This window comes from Oncorhynchus masou, unplaced genomic scaffold (assembly GCF_036934945.1).
Source record: "Oncorhynchus masou masou isolate Uvic2021 unplaced genomic scaffold, UVic_Omas_1.1 unplaced_scaffold_808, whole genome shotgun sequence".
NCBI classification, from domain to species: Eukaryota; Metazoa; Chordata; class Actinopteri; order Salmoniformes; family Salmonidae; genus Oncorhynchus; species Oncorhynchus masou.
Genome location: NW_027014552.1, coordinates 148,438 through 162,959, shown reverse-complemented (window position 1 = coordinate 162,959; position 14,522 = coordinate 148,438). Strand labels below are relative to the sequence as shown.

The 14,522-nt window shown below is 46.8% G+C and overlaps 1 protein-coding gene across 1 annotated transcript in view; it reads left to right on the top strand.

Moving 5' to 3' along the window:
• The window catches only part of LOC135537532 (fructose-bisphosphate aldolase C-like), a 32,574-nt gene extending 24,782 nt beyond the window's left edge, over nt 1–7,792 (top strand). The window contains exons 7-9 of the mRNA XM_064963667.1: nt 4,891–5,065; nt 5,325–5,524; nt 6,189–7,792. Coding sequence (XP_064819739.1) covers nt 4,891–5,065; nt 5,325–5,524; nt 6,189–6,371 — 558 coding nt within the window. The 3' untranslated portion in view covers nt 6,372–7,792. The remainder of the gene's footprint in view (nt 1–4,890; nt 5,066–5,324; nt 5,525–6,188) is intronic.
• Nucleotides 7,793–14,522: the final 6,730 nt, after the last annotated feature.

The window sequence follows — 14,522 nt, the reverse complement described above, 5'->3', positions numbered from 1 at the left end:
ATAGAAAAAACAAAACAATGAACAAACAATGAACCGTGACAACAGAGGTGCTATGTACACACACTCAAAACAATATCCCACAAACACCAGTGGGAAAAATAGAACCCCACATAGAAATAATAAACTAGACTGACACCCCAGTCACGCCCTGACCTACTCCACCATAGAAGATAAAGGCTCTCTATGGTCAGGGCGTGACAGTACTGTGACAGTAGGACTCTGGCCGCAAAACCTGAAACCAAAAGGGAGGGTTAGGGGGGGGTGTCGGTGGAGGCTCTGGTGCGGGCCGAAGAACCCTCTCATCCCGAAAATCCGCCAGCATCGGGGGCGGTTCTGGTGCGGGCCGAAGAACCCTCTCATCCCGCGGATCCGCCAGCATCGGGGGCGGCTCTGGTGCGGGATGAAAAACCCGCAGATCCAGCCATTGACCCAGGCTGAACACTGTACCCGGGCTGGACCTAGGTGCAGAAGAAGACTCCTGCCATGGAGCTGGAAGTTCTGGACCGTGGACCGTATCAGGAGGCTCCGGACTGGGAAACGTCGCCGGAGGTTCCGGACTGGGAAACGTCGCCGGAGGTTCTGGACTGGGAAACGTCGCCGGAAGCTCTGGACTGGGAAACGTCGCCGGAAGCTCTGGACTGGGGAGGCGCACTGGAGGCCTAGTGCGTGGAGCCGGCACAGGTGACACCGGACTCGAAGAGTGCGAGGAGCAGGCACAGGAAGTAAAGGACTGGGAAGGCGTTCTTCAGGGAGAGTGAGAGGGGGACAATAGTAGTCTACATTCACCAGTAGTACCAGTAGTAGTCTACATTCACCAGTAGTAGCCCAAATCCACCAGTAGTAGCCCAAATCCACCAGTAGTAGCCCACATTCACCAGTAGTAGCCCACATTCACCAGTAGTAGCCTACATTCACCAGTAGTAGACCAAATTCACCAGTAGTAGCCCAAATTCACCAGTAGTAACCCACATTCACCAGTAGTAACCCACATTCACCAGTAGTAACCCACATTCACCAGTAGTAGCCCACATTCACCAGTAGTAGCCCACATTCACCAGTAGTAGCCTACATTCACCAGTAGTAGACCAAATTCACCAGTAGTAGCCCACATTCACCAGTAGTAACCCACATTCACCAGTAGTAACCCACATTCACCAGTAGTAGCCCACATTCACCAGTAGTAGCCCAAATTCACCAGTAGTAACCTACATTCACCAGTAGTAGCCCAAATTCACCAGTAGTAGCCCACATTCACCAGTAGTAGCCCAAATCCACCAGTAGTAGCCCACATTCACCAGTAGTAGCCCACATTCACCAGTAGTAGCCTACATTCACCAGTAGTAGACCAAATTCACCAGTAGTAGCCCAAATTCACCAGTAGTAACCCACATTCACCAGTAGTAACCCACATTCACCAGTAGTAACCCACATTCACCAGTAGTAACCCACATTCACCAGTAGTAACCCACATTCACCAGTAGTAACCTACATTCACCAGTAGTAACCTACATTCACCAGTAGTAGCCCACATTCACCAGTAGTAGCCCACATTCACCAGTAGTAGCTCACATTCACCAGTAGTAACCTACATTCACCAGTAGTAGCCCACATTCACCAGTAGTAGCCCACATTCACCAGTAGTAGCTCACATTCACCAGTAGTAACCTACATTCACCAGTAGTAACCTACATTCACCAGTAGTAGCCCACATTCACCAGTAGTAGCCTACATTCACCAGTAGTAGACCAAATTCACCAGTAGTAGCCCAAATTCACCAGTAGTAACCCACATTCACCAGTAGTAACCCACATTCACCAGTAGTAACCCACATTCACCAGTAGTAACCCACATTCACCAGTAGTAGCCCACATTCACCAGTAGTAACCCACATTCACCAGTAGTACCAGTAGTAGCCTACATTCACCAGTAGTAACCCACATTCACCAGTAGTAACCCACATTCACCAGTAGTAACCCACATTCACCAGTAGTAACCCACATTCACCAGTAGTAGCCCACATTCACCAGTAGTAGCCCACATTCACCAGTAGTAGCCCACATTCACCAGTAGTAGCCCACATTCAAGAGTAGTAACCCACATTCACCAGTAGTAGCCCACATTCACCAGTAGTAACCCACATTCACCAGTAGTACCAGTAGTAGCCTACATTCACCAGTAGTAGACCAAATTCACCAGTAGTAGCCCACATTCACCAGTAGTAACCCACATTCACCAGTAGTAACCCACATTCACCAGTAGTAGCCCACATTCACCAGTAGTAACCCACATTCACCAGTAGTACCAGTAGTAGCCTACATTCACCAGTAGTAGACCAAATTCACCAGTAGTAACCCACATTCACCAGTAGTAGCCCACATTCACCAGTAGTAACCCACATTCACCAGTAGTAGCCCACATTCACCAGTAGTAGCCCACATTCACCAGTAGTAGCCCACATTCACCAGTAGTAACCCACATTCACCAGTAGTAACCCACATTCACCAGTAGTAACCCACATTCACCAGTAGTAACCCACATTCACCAGTAGTAGCCCACATTCACCAGTAGTAACCCACATTCACCAGTAGTAACCCACATTCACCAGTAGTAACCTACATTCACCAGTAGTAGCCCACATTCACCAGTAGTAGCCCACATTCACCAGTAGTAGCCCACATTCACCAGTAGTAACCCACATTCACCAGTAGTAACCCACATTCACCAGTAGTAACCCACATTCACCAGTAGTAGCCCACATTCACCAGTAGTAGCCCAAATTCACCAGTAGTAACCCACATTCACCAGTAGTAACCCACATTCACCAGTAGTACCAGTAGTAGCCCACATTCACCAGTAGTAGCCCAAATTCACCAGTAGTAACCCACATTCACCAGTAGTAACCCACATTCACCAGTAGTAGCCCACATTCACCAGTAGTAACCCACATTCACCAGTAGTAACCCACATTCACCAGTAGTAACCCACATTCACCAGTAGTAGCCCACATTCACCAGTAGTAGCCCACATTCACCAGTAGTAACCCACATTCACCAGTAGTAGCCTACATTCACCAGTAGTAGCCCACATTCACCAGTAGTAACCCACATTCACCAGTAGTAACCCACATTCACCAGTAGTAACCCACATTCACCAGTAGTAGCCCACATTCACCAGTAGTAACCCACATTCACCAGTAGTAGCCCACATTCACCAGTAGTAGCCCACATTCACCAGTAGTAACCCACATTCACCAGTAGTAACCCACATTCACCAGTAGTAACCCACATTCACCAGTAGTAACCCACATTCACCAGTAGTAGCCCACATTCACCAGTAGTAGCCCACATTCACCAGTAGTAACCCACATTCACCAGTAGTAACCCACATTCACCAGTAGTAGCCCACATTCACCAGTAGTAACCCACATTCACCAGTAGTAGCCCACATTCACCAGTAGTAACCCACATTCACCAGTAGTAGCCCACATTCACCAGTAGTAGCCCACATTCACCAGTAGTAACCCACATTCACCAGTAGTAGCCCACATTCACCAGTAGTAGCCCACATTCACCAGTAGTAGCCCACATTCACCAGTAGTAACCCACATTCACCAGTAGTAGCCCACATTCACCAGTAGTAACCCACATTCACCAGTAGTAACCCACATTCACCAGTAGTAACCCACATTCACCAGTAGTAGCCCACATTCACCAGTAGTAACCCACATTCACCAGTAGTAACCCACATTCACCAGTAGTAACCCACATTCACCAGTAGTAGCCCACATTCACCAGTAGTAACCCACATTCACCAGTAGTAGCCCACATTCACCAGTAGTAGCCCACATTCACCAGTAGTAACCCACATTCACCAGTAGTAACCCACATTCACCAGTAGTAACCCACATTCACCAGTAGTAGCCCACATTCACCAGTAGTAGCCCACATTCACCAGTAGTAACCCACATTCACCAGTAGTAACCCACATTCACCAGTAGTAGCCCACATTCACCAGTAGTAGCCCACATTCACCAGTAGTAACCCACATTCACCAGTAGTAGCCCACATTCACCAGTAGTAGCCCACATTCACCAGTAGTAGTCTACATTCACCAGTAGTAGCCCACATTCACCAGTAGTAGTCTACATTCACCAGTAGTAACCCACATTCACCAGTAGTAGTCTACATTCACCAGTAGTAGCCCACATTCACCAGTAGTAGTCTACATTCACCAGTAGTAGCCCACATTCACCAGTAGTAGTCTACATTCACCAGTAGTAACCTACATAGCTGGCACAGGACGTACTGGGCTGAGAAGGCGTACTGGAGACCTGGTGCGTAGAGCTGTCACAGATGGTGCACTGCAGCATACTCCTTTCCACAACCTCTCTCCGGAATCTCTCATTACCTTCCTCCATCGACTCCCCATCACTCCCCGGTTCCGCCGACCACACCATGTGTTCAGGCTGTCTTTTGGGCTTCCTCTGTGGCCGCGAACCCTGGCGTTGTCGCTGTCCTCCTTTTTCTCCTGTCGTCTGTTTCCACGGCAGGCTTTTGTGTCTTCCCAAGTCCAGGATATTCTCTCCTCAACCTCCTCCAAAGACCAGGATGCCATCTCCTCCCGGGCTGCTTGGTCCTGGTGTGGTGGTTCTGTCACGTTGTTGAGTTCCACATAATTTATTAAAAGTGAAACTTAGCAAAACGAAACAATAAACAAACAACGAACCGTGACTACAAAGGTGCTACGTGCACTAACTCTAAACAATATCCCACAAACACCAGTGGGAAAAATAACTACTTAAATATGATCCCCATTTAGAGACAACGATTAGGTTCTGTCTGCGGTGTACAAGGCCCTATCAGACCATCATGTCTATCTGTCTGTCTGTAGGTTCTGTCTGCGGTGTACAAGGCCCTATCAGACCATCATGTCTATCTGGAGGGGACCCTGCTGAAGCCCAACATGGTGACTCCTGGACACTCCTGCCCCCAAAAATACACTAACGAGGAGATCGCCATGGCTACGGTCACTGCCCTCCGCCGCACCGTACCCCCTGCCGTCACAGGTACACACAGACACACAGACTGGCATGCATGCTCACATAGACACTTTATATTTGTGTGATTGTTTTACATTCTGTCAATATCTAACTGAATGTGCGTCTATCCCTCCCTCCCTCTTCTCTCTCTCCCACCCACCCTTCCTCCCTCCCTCTTCTCTCTCTCCCACCCACCCTTCCTCCCTCCCTCCCTCCCACCCCCTCCCTCCCTCCCTCCCTCCCACCCACCCTCCCTCCCTCCCTCCCTCCCTCCCTCCCTCCTCAGGTGTGACGTTCCTGTCAGGGGGCCAGTCAGAGGAGGAGGCCAGTATTAACCTGAATGCTATCAACACCTGTCCTCTGGGTAAACCCTGGGCCTTGACCTTCTCCTATGGTCGTGCCCTGCAGGCCTCAGCCCTCAACGCCTGGAGAGGAGAGAGAGACAACGAAAAGGCTGCTGCCGAGGAGTTCCTTAAACGGGCTGAGGTGAGTGGAGGAGAGGGGTGTGGGTACAAAATAACTTTTCAATACAGGACCTTCTATCTAACTCTACATCGGTCTTCTACCACTTATCCATCTCTTCTATCTTTCAATGTAACGCTTCTCCCTCCCCCTCCTGTCCTCCCTCCCCTCCTCTCCTCCCTCTCCACCTCTCCCTCCCCCTCCTCTCCACCCCCTCCTCTCCTCCCTCTCCACCTCTCCCTCCCCCCTCCTCTCCACCCTCTTCCCCTCCTCTCCTCCCTCTCCACCTCTCCCTCCCCCCTCCCTCTCCACCTCTCCCCCTCCTCTCCCTCTCCACCTCTCCCTCCCCTCTCCACCTCTCTCTCCCCCTCCTCTCCACCCTCCCCTCCCTCTCCACCCTCCCCTTCCTCTCCACCCTCCCCTCTCCACCCTCCTCCTCCTCCTCTCCTCCCTCTCAACCTCCCCCTCCTCTCCTCCCTCTCCACCTCTCCCTCCCCTCCCCCCCTCCTCTCCCCCCTCATCCTCCCCTCCACCCTCCCCCCTCCTCCTCTCCTCCCCGCTCCCTCCCCTCTCCTCCTCTCCCTCCCCCCTCCTCTCCACCCTCTCCCCCTCCCCTCCTCACTCTCTACCTCTCCCTCTCCCCCTCCTCTCCACCCTCTCCCCCTCCCCCTCCCCCTCTGTCCTCCAGGTGAACGGTCTGGCTGCCCAGGGAAGTATGAGTCAACAGGAGACAGCGGAGCGGCTGGACAGTCTCTCTACGTGGCCAATCACGCGTACTGAACAACCCAGGCCACGCCTACATCACAACCCACCGCTGCAGCCCCTCCCCTCACCCACCAACCACAGACCTGCGTTGTCTACCGTATTTTAGAAACAGCATCGTTGTCGTGGCAACATAACGATGTGGTTAATATGAGTATTAATTAGTATGGGGAGTTGATGATGAAGAAGATGGTGAAGGGAGAGAGGGCGGTATCATGAAGAAGCTTTATTAAGTCCCAAATGGAATCCTATTCCTTATATAGACCTGGTCTAAAGTAGTGCACTATATAGGGAATAGGGTGTATAGACCTGGTCTAAAGTAGTGCACTATATAGGGAATAGGGTGCCATAGGGCTCTGGTCTAAAGTAGTGACCAACCAGAGAGAGGATAACATCAGATAGGGACCAATCAGATACTAGATTACATCAAACAGTGACCAACCAGAGAGAAGATAACATCAGATAGGGACCAATCAGATACTAGATTACATCAAACAGTGACCAACCAGAGAGAAGATAACATCAGATAGGGACCAATCAGATACTAGATTACATCTGACAGACACCAGGGTGTGACGTGTTGAGTTCCAGTTAGGAATGAGTAAGAAGAGAGGGATGAGAGAGGAGGGAGAAAGAGGACAAGGAGGAGAGAGAGATAGGGAGAGAGAGAGGAGAGAGAGAGTGAGAGGAGGGAGAGTGAGAGACAGAGTGAGAGGAGGGAGAGTGAGGGAGGAGAGGGAGAGGAGGGAGAGTGAGAGAAGAGAGGCAGAGGAGGGAGAATGAGAGAGGAGGGAGAAAGAGGACAAGGAGGAGAGAGAGGGAGAGAGAGAGTGAGAGGAGGGAGAGGGAGGGAGGAGAGTGAGAGAGGAGAGGGAGAGAGAGGGAGAGAGAGGAGGGAGAGAAAGAGGGAGAGAAAGAGGTACCAATGTCAGCTAGAGACTGAACACAAAGGGTAGAAGGACAGACAGACAAACAGCTAACCACTGACCACCAAGTCTCATCCTCTAACCTCTGTCTTTTTCTCACACACCTAACTATCTAGCTATCAATCAGTCAATCAATCGATCAATAAACTACTGATAATAACTTTATTACTTGCCATCTAAAACAGTTGCTGGGAATGGCCAGTGTGTTTTAACAGTTTGTGTGAATGGCCCAGTGTGTTGTCTAGGACTACTGCACTTCTCTGATTATAATAATAGCTTTAAAGTACACAATCAATGTGTTATTATGTGTTGTGTTGTGAGAGCGACCTTGTAGTTATTATGTGATGCTTCTGTGTCTTACTCACCCCCTTACCCCCACCGGTGGAACAGTCCGGAGGTGAGGGTGAATCCTATTGGCTGGTCTGGGTGGAGTGTGGGGTTTGTAGGGGGGCCAGTAAGTCAGTCACGACTGTGTTGGAATACTGTGACGTTTGTTGATGTTCCTTTGTTTGTTTGTTGTTCTCTAAAGCGCTTGCTGTGATGAATAGTGGGGGAAAAAATTAACAGAAAATCTACAATAAATATTACAAAATAGTTAGAAACATTTGATGTGAATCGCTTTCTTCTTCCTCCTACTCTGCAGTCAACAAACAGCCTGTCAATCACAATAGTCTGTTATACAGTAGGTTTATACCAGCCTGTCAATCACAATAGTCTCTTATCCAGTAGGTTTATATTGAAATTGAGGCAGTCAGCAAGACTGATCCATCTATTACGCCTCCAACTCAATCATCAAGTTTGCGGACGACACAACAGTGATAGGCTTGATTACCAACAACGACGAGACGGCCTACAGGGAGTGTGGTGTCAGGAAAATAACCTCACACTCAACGTCAACAAAACTAAGGAGATGATTGTGGACTTCAGGAAACAGCAGAGGGAACACCCCCCTATCCACATCGATGGAACAGTAGTGGAGAGAGTAGCAAGTTTTAAGTTCCTCGGCATACACATCACAGACAAACTGAATTGGTCCACTCACACAGAATGCATTGTGAAGAAGGCGCAGCAGCGCCTCTTCAAACTCAGGAGGCTGAAGAAATTCGGCTTGTCACCAAAAGCACTCACAAACTTCTACAGATGCACAATCAAGAGCATCCTGGCGGGCTGTATCACCGCCTGGTAGGGCAACTGCTCCGCCCTCAACCGTAAGGCTCTCCAGAGGGTAGTGAGGTCTGCACAACGCATCACCGGGGGATAACTACCTGCCCTCCTGGACACCTACACCACCCGATGTTACAGGAAGGCCATAAAGATCATCAAGGACAACAACCACCCGAGCCACTGCCTGTTCACCCCGCTATCATCCAGAAGGCGAGGTCAGTACAGGTGCATCAAAGCTGGGACCGAGAGACTGAAAAACAGCTTCTATCTCAAGGCCATCAGACGTTTTAACTTCTTAGTGATGGGATTGATTTGACAACACCCAGTGAAATAGCAGAGCGCCAAATTCAAAAACAGAAATACTCATAATAAGAATTCATAAATCATATAAGTGTTAAACATTGGCTTAAAGATGAACTTCTTGTTAATCCAGCCGCAGTGTCAGATTTCAAAAAGGCTTTACGGCAAAAGCAGACCATGCGATTATCTGAGGACAGCACCCCATCAAACAAACACACGACAGTCATATATCAACCTCAGAAATAACTATATAATTCCTGCCTTACCTTTGAAGATCATCTTCTGTTGGCACTCCAATATGTCCCATAAACATCACAAATGGTCCTTGTTGTTCGATAAATTCCGTCGTTATATCCCCAAAATGTCCATTTTTTTTTTTGATTCAGAAAATACACCGGTTCCAATGACTACAAAGTATCTAATAAAAGTTACCTGTAAACATTTCAAACAACTTTCCTATTCCAACTTTAGGTATTTTTTAAACGTAAATAAACTATCGAATTTAAGACGGAATTAACTGTGTTCAATACCGGACGAAAAGTGGAGCGAGCTTTCAGGTCACGTGCCCCAACCACAACAGTACACTTGGCTCGACTCCCAGAAAGGAAATGGCTACTTCTTCATTTCTCAAAGGAAAAACATCAACCAATTTCTAAAGACTGTTGACATCTAGTGGAAGCAATAGGAACTGCAAGCCGTAGAAATCTAAGGCGGTGATTGACAGAGTCGGAAAGCCTTGGCCAAGTCGATGAAGATGGCTGCACTGTCTTTCATCGATGGCGGTTATGATATCATTTAGGACGTTGAGCGTGGCTGAGGTGCACCCATAACCAGCTCGGAAACCAGATTGCATCGTAGAGAAGGTATGGTGAGATACAAAATGGTCAGTGATCTGTTTGTTAAGTTTGGCGTTCTAAGATTTGGATATACAGTTTACAGGTTTACATACACCTTAACCAAATACATTTAAACTCAGTTTTTCACAATTCCTGACATTTAATTCGTAATCATTCTCTGTTCTAGGTCAGTTAGGATTACCACTTTATTTTAAGAATGTGAAATGTCAGAATGATAGTAGAGAGAATGATTTATTTCAGCTTTTATTTATTTCAGCACTTTCCCAGTGGGTCAGAAGTTTGCATACACTCAATTAGTATTTGGTAGCATTGCCTTAAAATTGTTTCACTTGGATAAAACATTTTGGGTAGCCTTCCACAAGCTTCCCACAATAAGTTGTGTGAATGTTGGCCCATTCCTCCTGACAGAGCTGGTGTAACTGAGTAAGGTTTATAGGCCTCCTTGCTCGCACATTCTTTTTCAGTTCTGCCAACACATTTTCTATAGGATGGAGGTCAGGGCTTTGTGATGGCCACTCCAATACGTTGACTTTGTTGTCCTTAAGCCATTTTGCCACATCTTTGGAAGTATGCTTGGGGTCATTGTCCATTTGGAAGACCCATTTGCTACCAAGCTTTAACTTCCTGACTGATGTCTTGAGATGTTGCTTCAATATATCCACATAATTGTTCTACCTCATGATGCTATCTATTTTTTGAAGTGCACCAGTCCCTCCTGCAGCAAAGCACCCCCACAATATGATGCTGCCACCCCCATGCTTCACGGTTGGGATTGTGTTCTTCGGCTTGCAAGCCTCCCCCTTTTTCCCTCCAAACATAACGATGGTCATTATGGCCAAACAGTTCTATTTTTGTTTCATCAGACCAGAGGACATTTCTCCAAAAAGTACAATCTTTGTCCCCCATGTGCAGTTGCAAACCGTAGTCTGGCTTTTTTATGGCGGATTTGGAGCAGTGGCTTCTTCCTTGCTGAGCGGCCTTTCAGGTTATGTCGATATAGGACTCGTTTTACTGTGGATGTAGATACTTTTGTACCTGTTTCCTCTAGCATCTTCACAAGGTCCTTTGCTGCTGTTCTGTGATTGATTTGCGCTTTTCGCACTAAAGTACGTTTATCTCTACGAGACAGAACGCGTCCCCTTCCTGAGTGTTATGATGGCTGCGTGGTCCCATGGTGTTTATACTTGCGTACTATTGTTTGTACAGATGAACGTGGCACCTTGAGGCATTTGGAAATTGCTCCCAAGGATGATCCAGAATTGTGGAGGTCTACAATTTCCTTTCTGAGGTCTTGGCTGATTTCTTTTCATTTTCCCATGATGTCAAGCAAGGAGGCATTTTGTTTGAAGGTAGGCCTTGAAATACATCCACATGTATACTTCCAATTGACTCAAATGATGTCAATTAGCCTATCAGAAGCTTCTAAAGCCATGACATCATTTTCTGGAATTGTCCAAGCTGTTTTAAGGCACAGTCAATTTAGTGTATGTAAACTTCTGACCCACTGGAATTGTGATTCAGTGAATTATAAGTTAAATAATCTATAAAATTGTTTGTGTCATGCACAAAGTAGATGTCCTAACCGACTTGCCAAAACTATAGTTTGTTAACAAGAAATTTGTGGAGTGGTTGAAAAACAAGTTTTACGAGATGAGGAGGGGGAGCGGGGGTAGGTTGACCTCAGGTCTCCCCTCTGGAAGCCAGAGGTAGGGGGGCGGGGGTAGGTTGACCTCAGGTCTCCCCACTGGAAGCCAGAGGTAGGGAGAGCGGGGGTAGGTTGACCTCAGGTCTCCCCACTGGAAGCCAGAGGTAGGGGGAGCGGGGGAATCTATCAAATAGCACACCTCTAACTTTGTACAGTACTAATGCAATTAATAAAATCAGTCACACTACGAAATGCTACCAAATAAACCACAATTCATTCATAACACTGTGAATATATAGTTTCACAGACAGATTGTTGCATTTTCTTCTGGTTTGTGCGAAATCATTAAGAATAATATGAAGCCAGTCTGCACAGCACCAAGGTGAAGTGGTTTAGTCTTGACTCTTGGTTGACAGTGTTGGGGGATGGGTAATGTAGTCTTGACTCTTGGTTGACAGTGTTGGGGGATGGGTTATATAGTCTTGACTCTTGGTTGACAGTATTGGGGGGATGGGTAATGTAGTCTTGACTCTTGGTTGACAGTGTTGGGGGATGGGTAATGTAGTCTTGACTCTTGGTTGACAGTGTTGGGGGATGGGTTATGTAGTCTTGACTCTTGGTTGACAGTGTTGGGGGGATGGGTAATGTAGTCTTGACTCTTGGTTGACAGTGTTGGGCGATGGGTTATGTAGTCTTGACTCTTGGTTGACAGTGTTGGGGGATGGGTAATGTAGTCTTGACTCTTGGTTGACAGTGTTGGGGGTTGGGTAATGTAGTCTTGACTCTTGGTTGACAGTTTTGGGGGGATGGGTAATGTAGTCTTGACTCTTGGTTGACAGTATTGGGGGGATGGGTAATGTAGTCTTGACTCTTGGTTGACAGTGTTGGGGGATGGGTAATGTAGTCTTGACTCTTGGTTGACAGTGTTGGGGGATGGGTTATGTAGTCTTGACTCTTGGTTGACAGTGTTGGGGGATGGGTAATGTAGTCTTGACTCTTGGTTGACAGTTTTGGGGGATGGGTAATGTAGTCTTGACTCTTGGTTGACAGTTTTGGGGGATGGGTAATGTAGTCTTGACTCTTGGTTGACAGTATTGGGGGATGGGTAATGTAGTCTTGACTCTTGGTTGACAGTGTTGGGGGATGGGTAATGTAGTCTTGACTCTTGGTTGACAGTGTTGGGGGATGGGTTATGTAGTCTTGACTCTTGGTTGACAGTGTTGGGGGATGGGTAATGTAGTCTTGACTCTTGGTTGACAGTTTTGGGGGATGGGTAATGTAGTCTTGACTCTTGGTTGACAGTGTTGGGGGATGGGTAATGTAGTCTTGACTCTTGGTTGATAGTGTTGGGGGATGGGTAATGTAGTCTTGACTCTTGGTTGACAGTGTTGGGGGATGGGTAATGTAGTCTTGACTCTTGGTTGACAGTGTTGGGGGATGGGTTATGTAGTCTTGACTCTTGGTTGACAGTGTTGGGGGATGGGTAATGTAGTCTTGACTCTTGGTTGACAGTTTTGGGGGATGGGTAATGTAGTCTTGACTCTTGGTTGACAGTGTTGGGGGATGGGTAATGTAGTCTTGACTCTTGGTTGATAGTGTTGGGGGATGGGTAATGTAGTCTTGACTCTTGGTTGACAGTGTTGGGGGATGGGTAATGTAGTCTTGACTCTTGGTTGACAGTGTTGGGGGATGGGTTATGTAGTCTTGACTCTTGGTTGATAGTGTTGGGGGATGGGTAATGTAGTCTTGACTCTTGGTTGACAGTGTTGGGGGATGGGTAATGTAGTCTTGACTCTTGGTTGACAGTTTTGCGGGACGGGTAACGTATCGATGCTCGAGTGCCAAATCAACACACATTTGTTTCTATTTGTCTTTGTTACTTCTTTTTGATATTTATGAGTCTTATTTTTGTTTCTATTTTTATATTTATATAGTTTTAAATGTCATGAATATTTATTTGTGTAGTTCCAAATGTCTGAATAAAAATGACATCTAGATTACACTGTTCACAATCTTAGCTAGCAGTCATCATCATGAATCAAGTCTACTGGCAAATATTTTTTTAATCCTTGTCATATGAAGAGAAATAATGAAGAAAAAATATAGATAAAACGTATCTGTGCTTATCGGCCATTGGACATTAACATCACAACAAGTTGGAATTCGCAAATTCAACAAGGAGTTGTTTGGAAGGAATCGGTGACAGTGTCTAACCGCAGGCATTGCAGCTGGGAAGTCAGACTGGGAAAATACGTTTTGAACGGTCATCCAACTCGGAATTGTAAATCTTTTTCTTTGACGACAAAATTTGCCAACGAAGGACCGCCATGCACAACAAGGTGAGTCCAAAAATGTCTTATATGCTGCTGTATAAATGATGCAATATGCCAGGGAGATGTGGTCAGCTATATCAGATATGTTTATTTAAAAGGCAGTAAATGAGTCTGAATGAACTGTTTGGCTGCAAGACAAGGCTCCGCTGATAACCAGGTGTAGCTGTGGTAAGGATTCACTCCATGGTGCTGAACAGAAAGCTCTGCTGTTGGAACAGCTTTATGTCGGCCCTAAACATTTGTGGGCGCCGTTTGTTGTCGTTATAGTGCAATTAATGTATTGTTTAGTGTTATGTTATGTAGTGACTTTGCTAGTATGCATGTCAACAACAACAAAATGTTAGTTTGCCCCACTAAGATTTACAAGCTAAAATTGTCACTGGATATGTTCCAACACTAGCCAATGGTAGCCATCCTTCCAAATATGGTCTTGGAAGTCTGGAGAAATCCAGTATAGGATTCTGGGTTTGAATGGGAGTTGGTTTTTGTTCAAATCTTTGTCTTGCTACGTAACTAACTTGTTGATACGTTGAATCACGTTGGTAACTACGAGGTTTGGAGCGAAAACCTAAAGGATGGTAGCTCTCCAGGAACAAAGGTGGTCATCCTTGCAATCGTGATTTGGGATTTGTACAAAATAAATAAAAGTAGAGAACAGTAAATCATCAAATAATCTGAACCAATTATGCTAATCTGTTAAATTAACAATCCGTTTTAATACCCCCAGAAATTATGAAGTGATGAAGACCACCTGGAAAGTACCCGTGTAAACCTGCGACGCGCCCGCGGGAAAGCAACTCAACCGCAGCCTAGCAATGAACCCACCCGAGTCGACCTGCATCCTGGAACGCACCCGAAACGACCTGCATCCTGGAACGCAACCACGGTCTAGCAATGCCACTTAAGCAAGCCAGCTGGGCCACGAGTAGTCGGAGTTTCGCGTTATTGTCAGTACAGTACATTTACATCACGATATGAAACGTTGATTTTGAACCTTCTGATCAACAATAGGTCAGGCGGTACTCCACTGTCTGA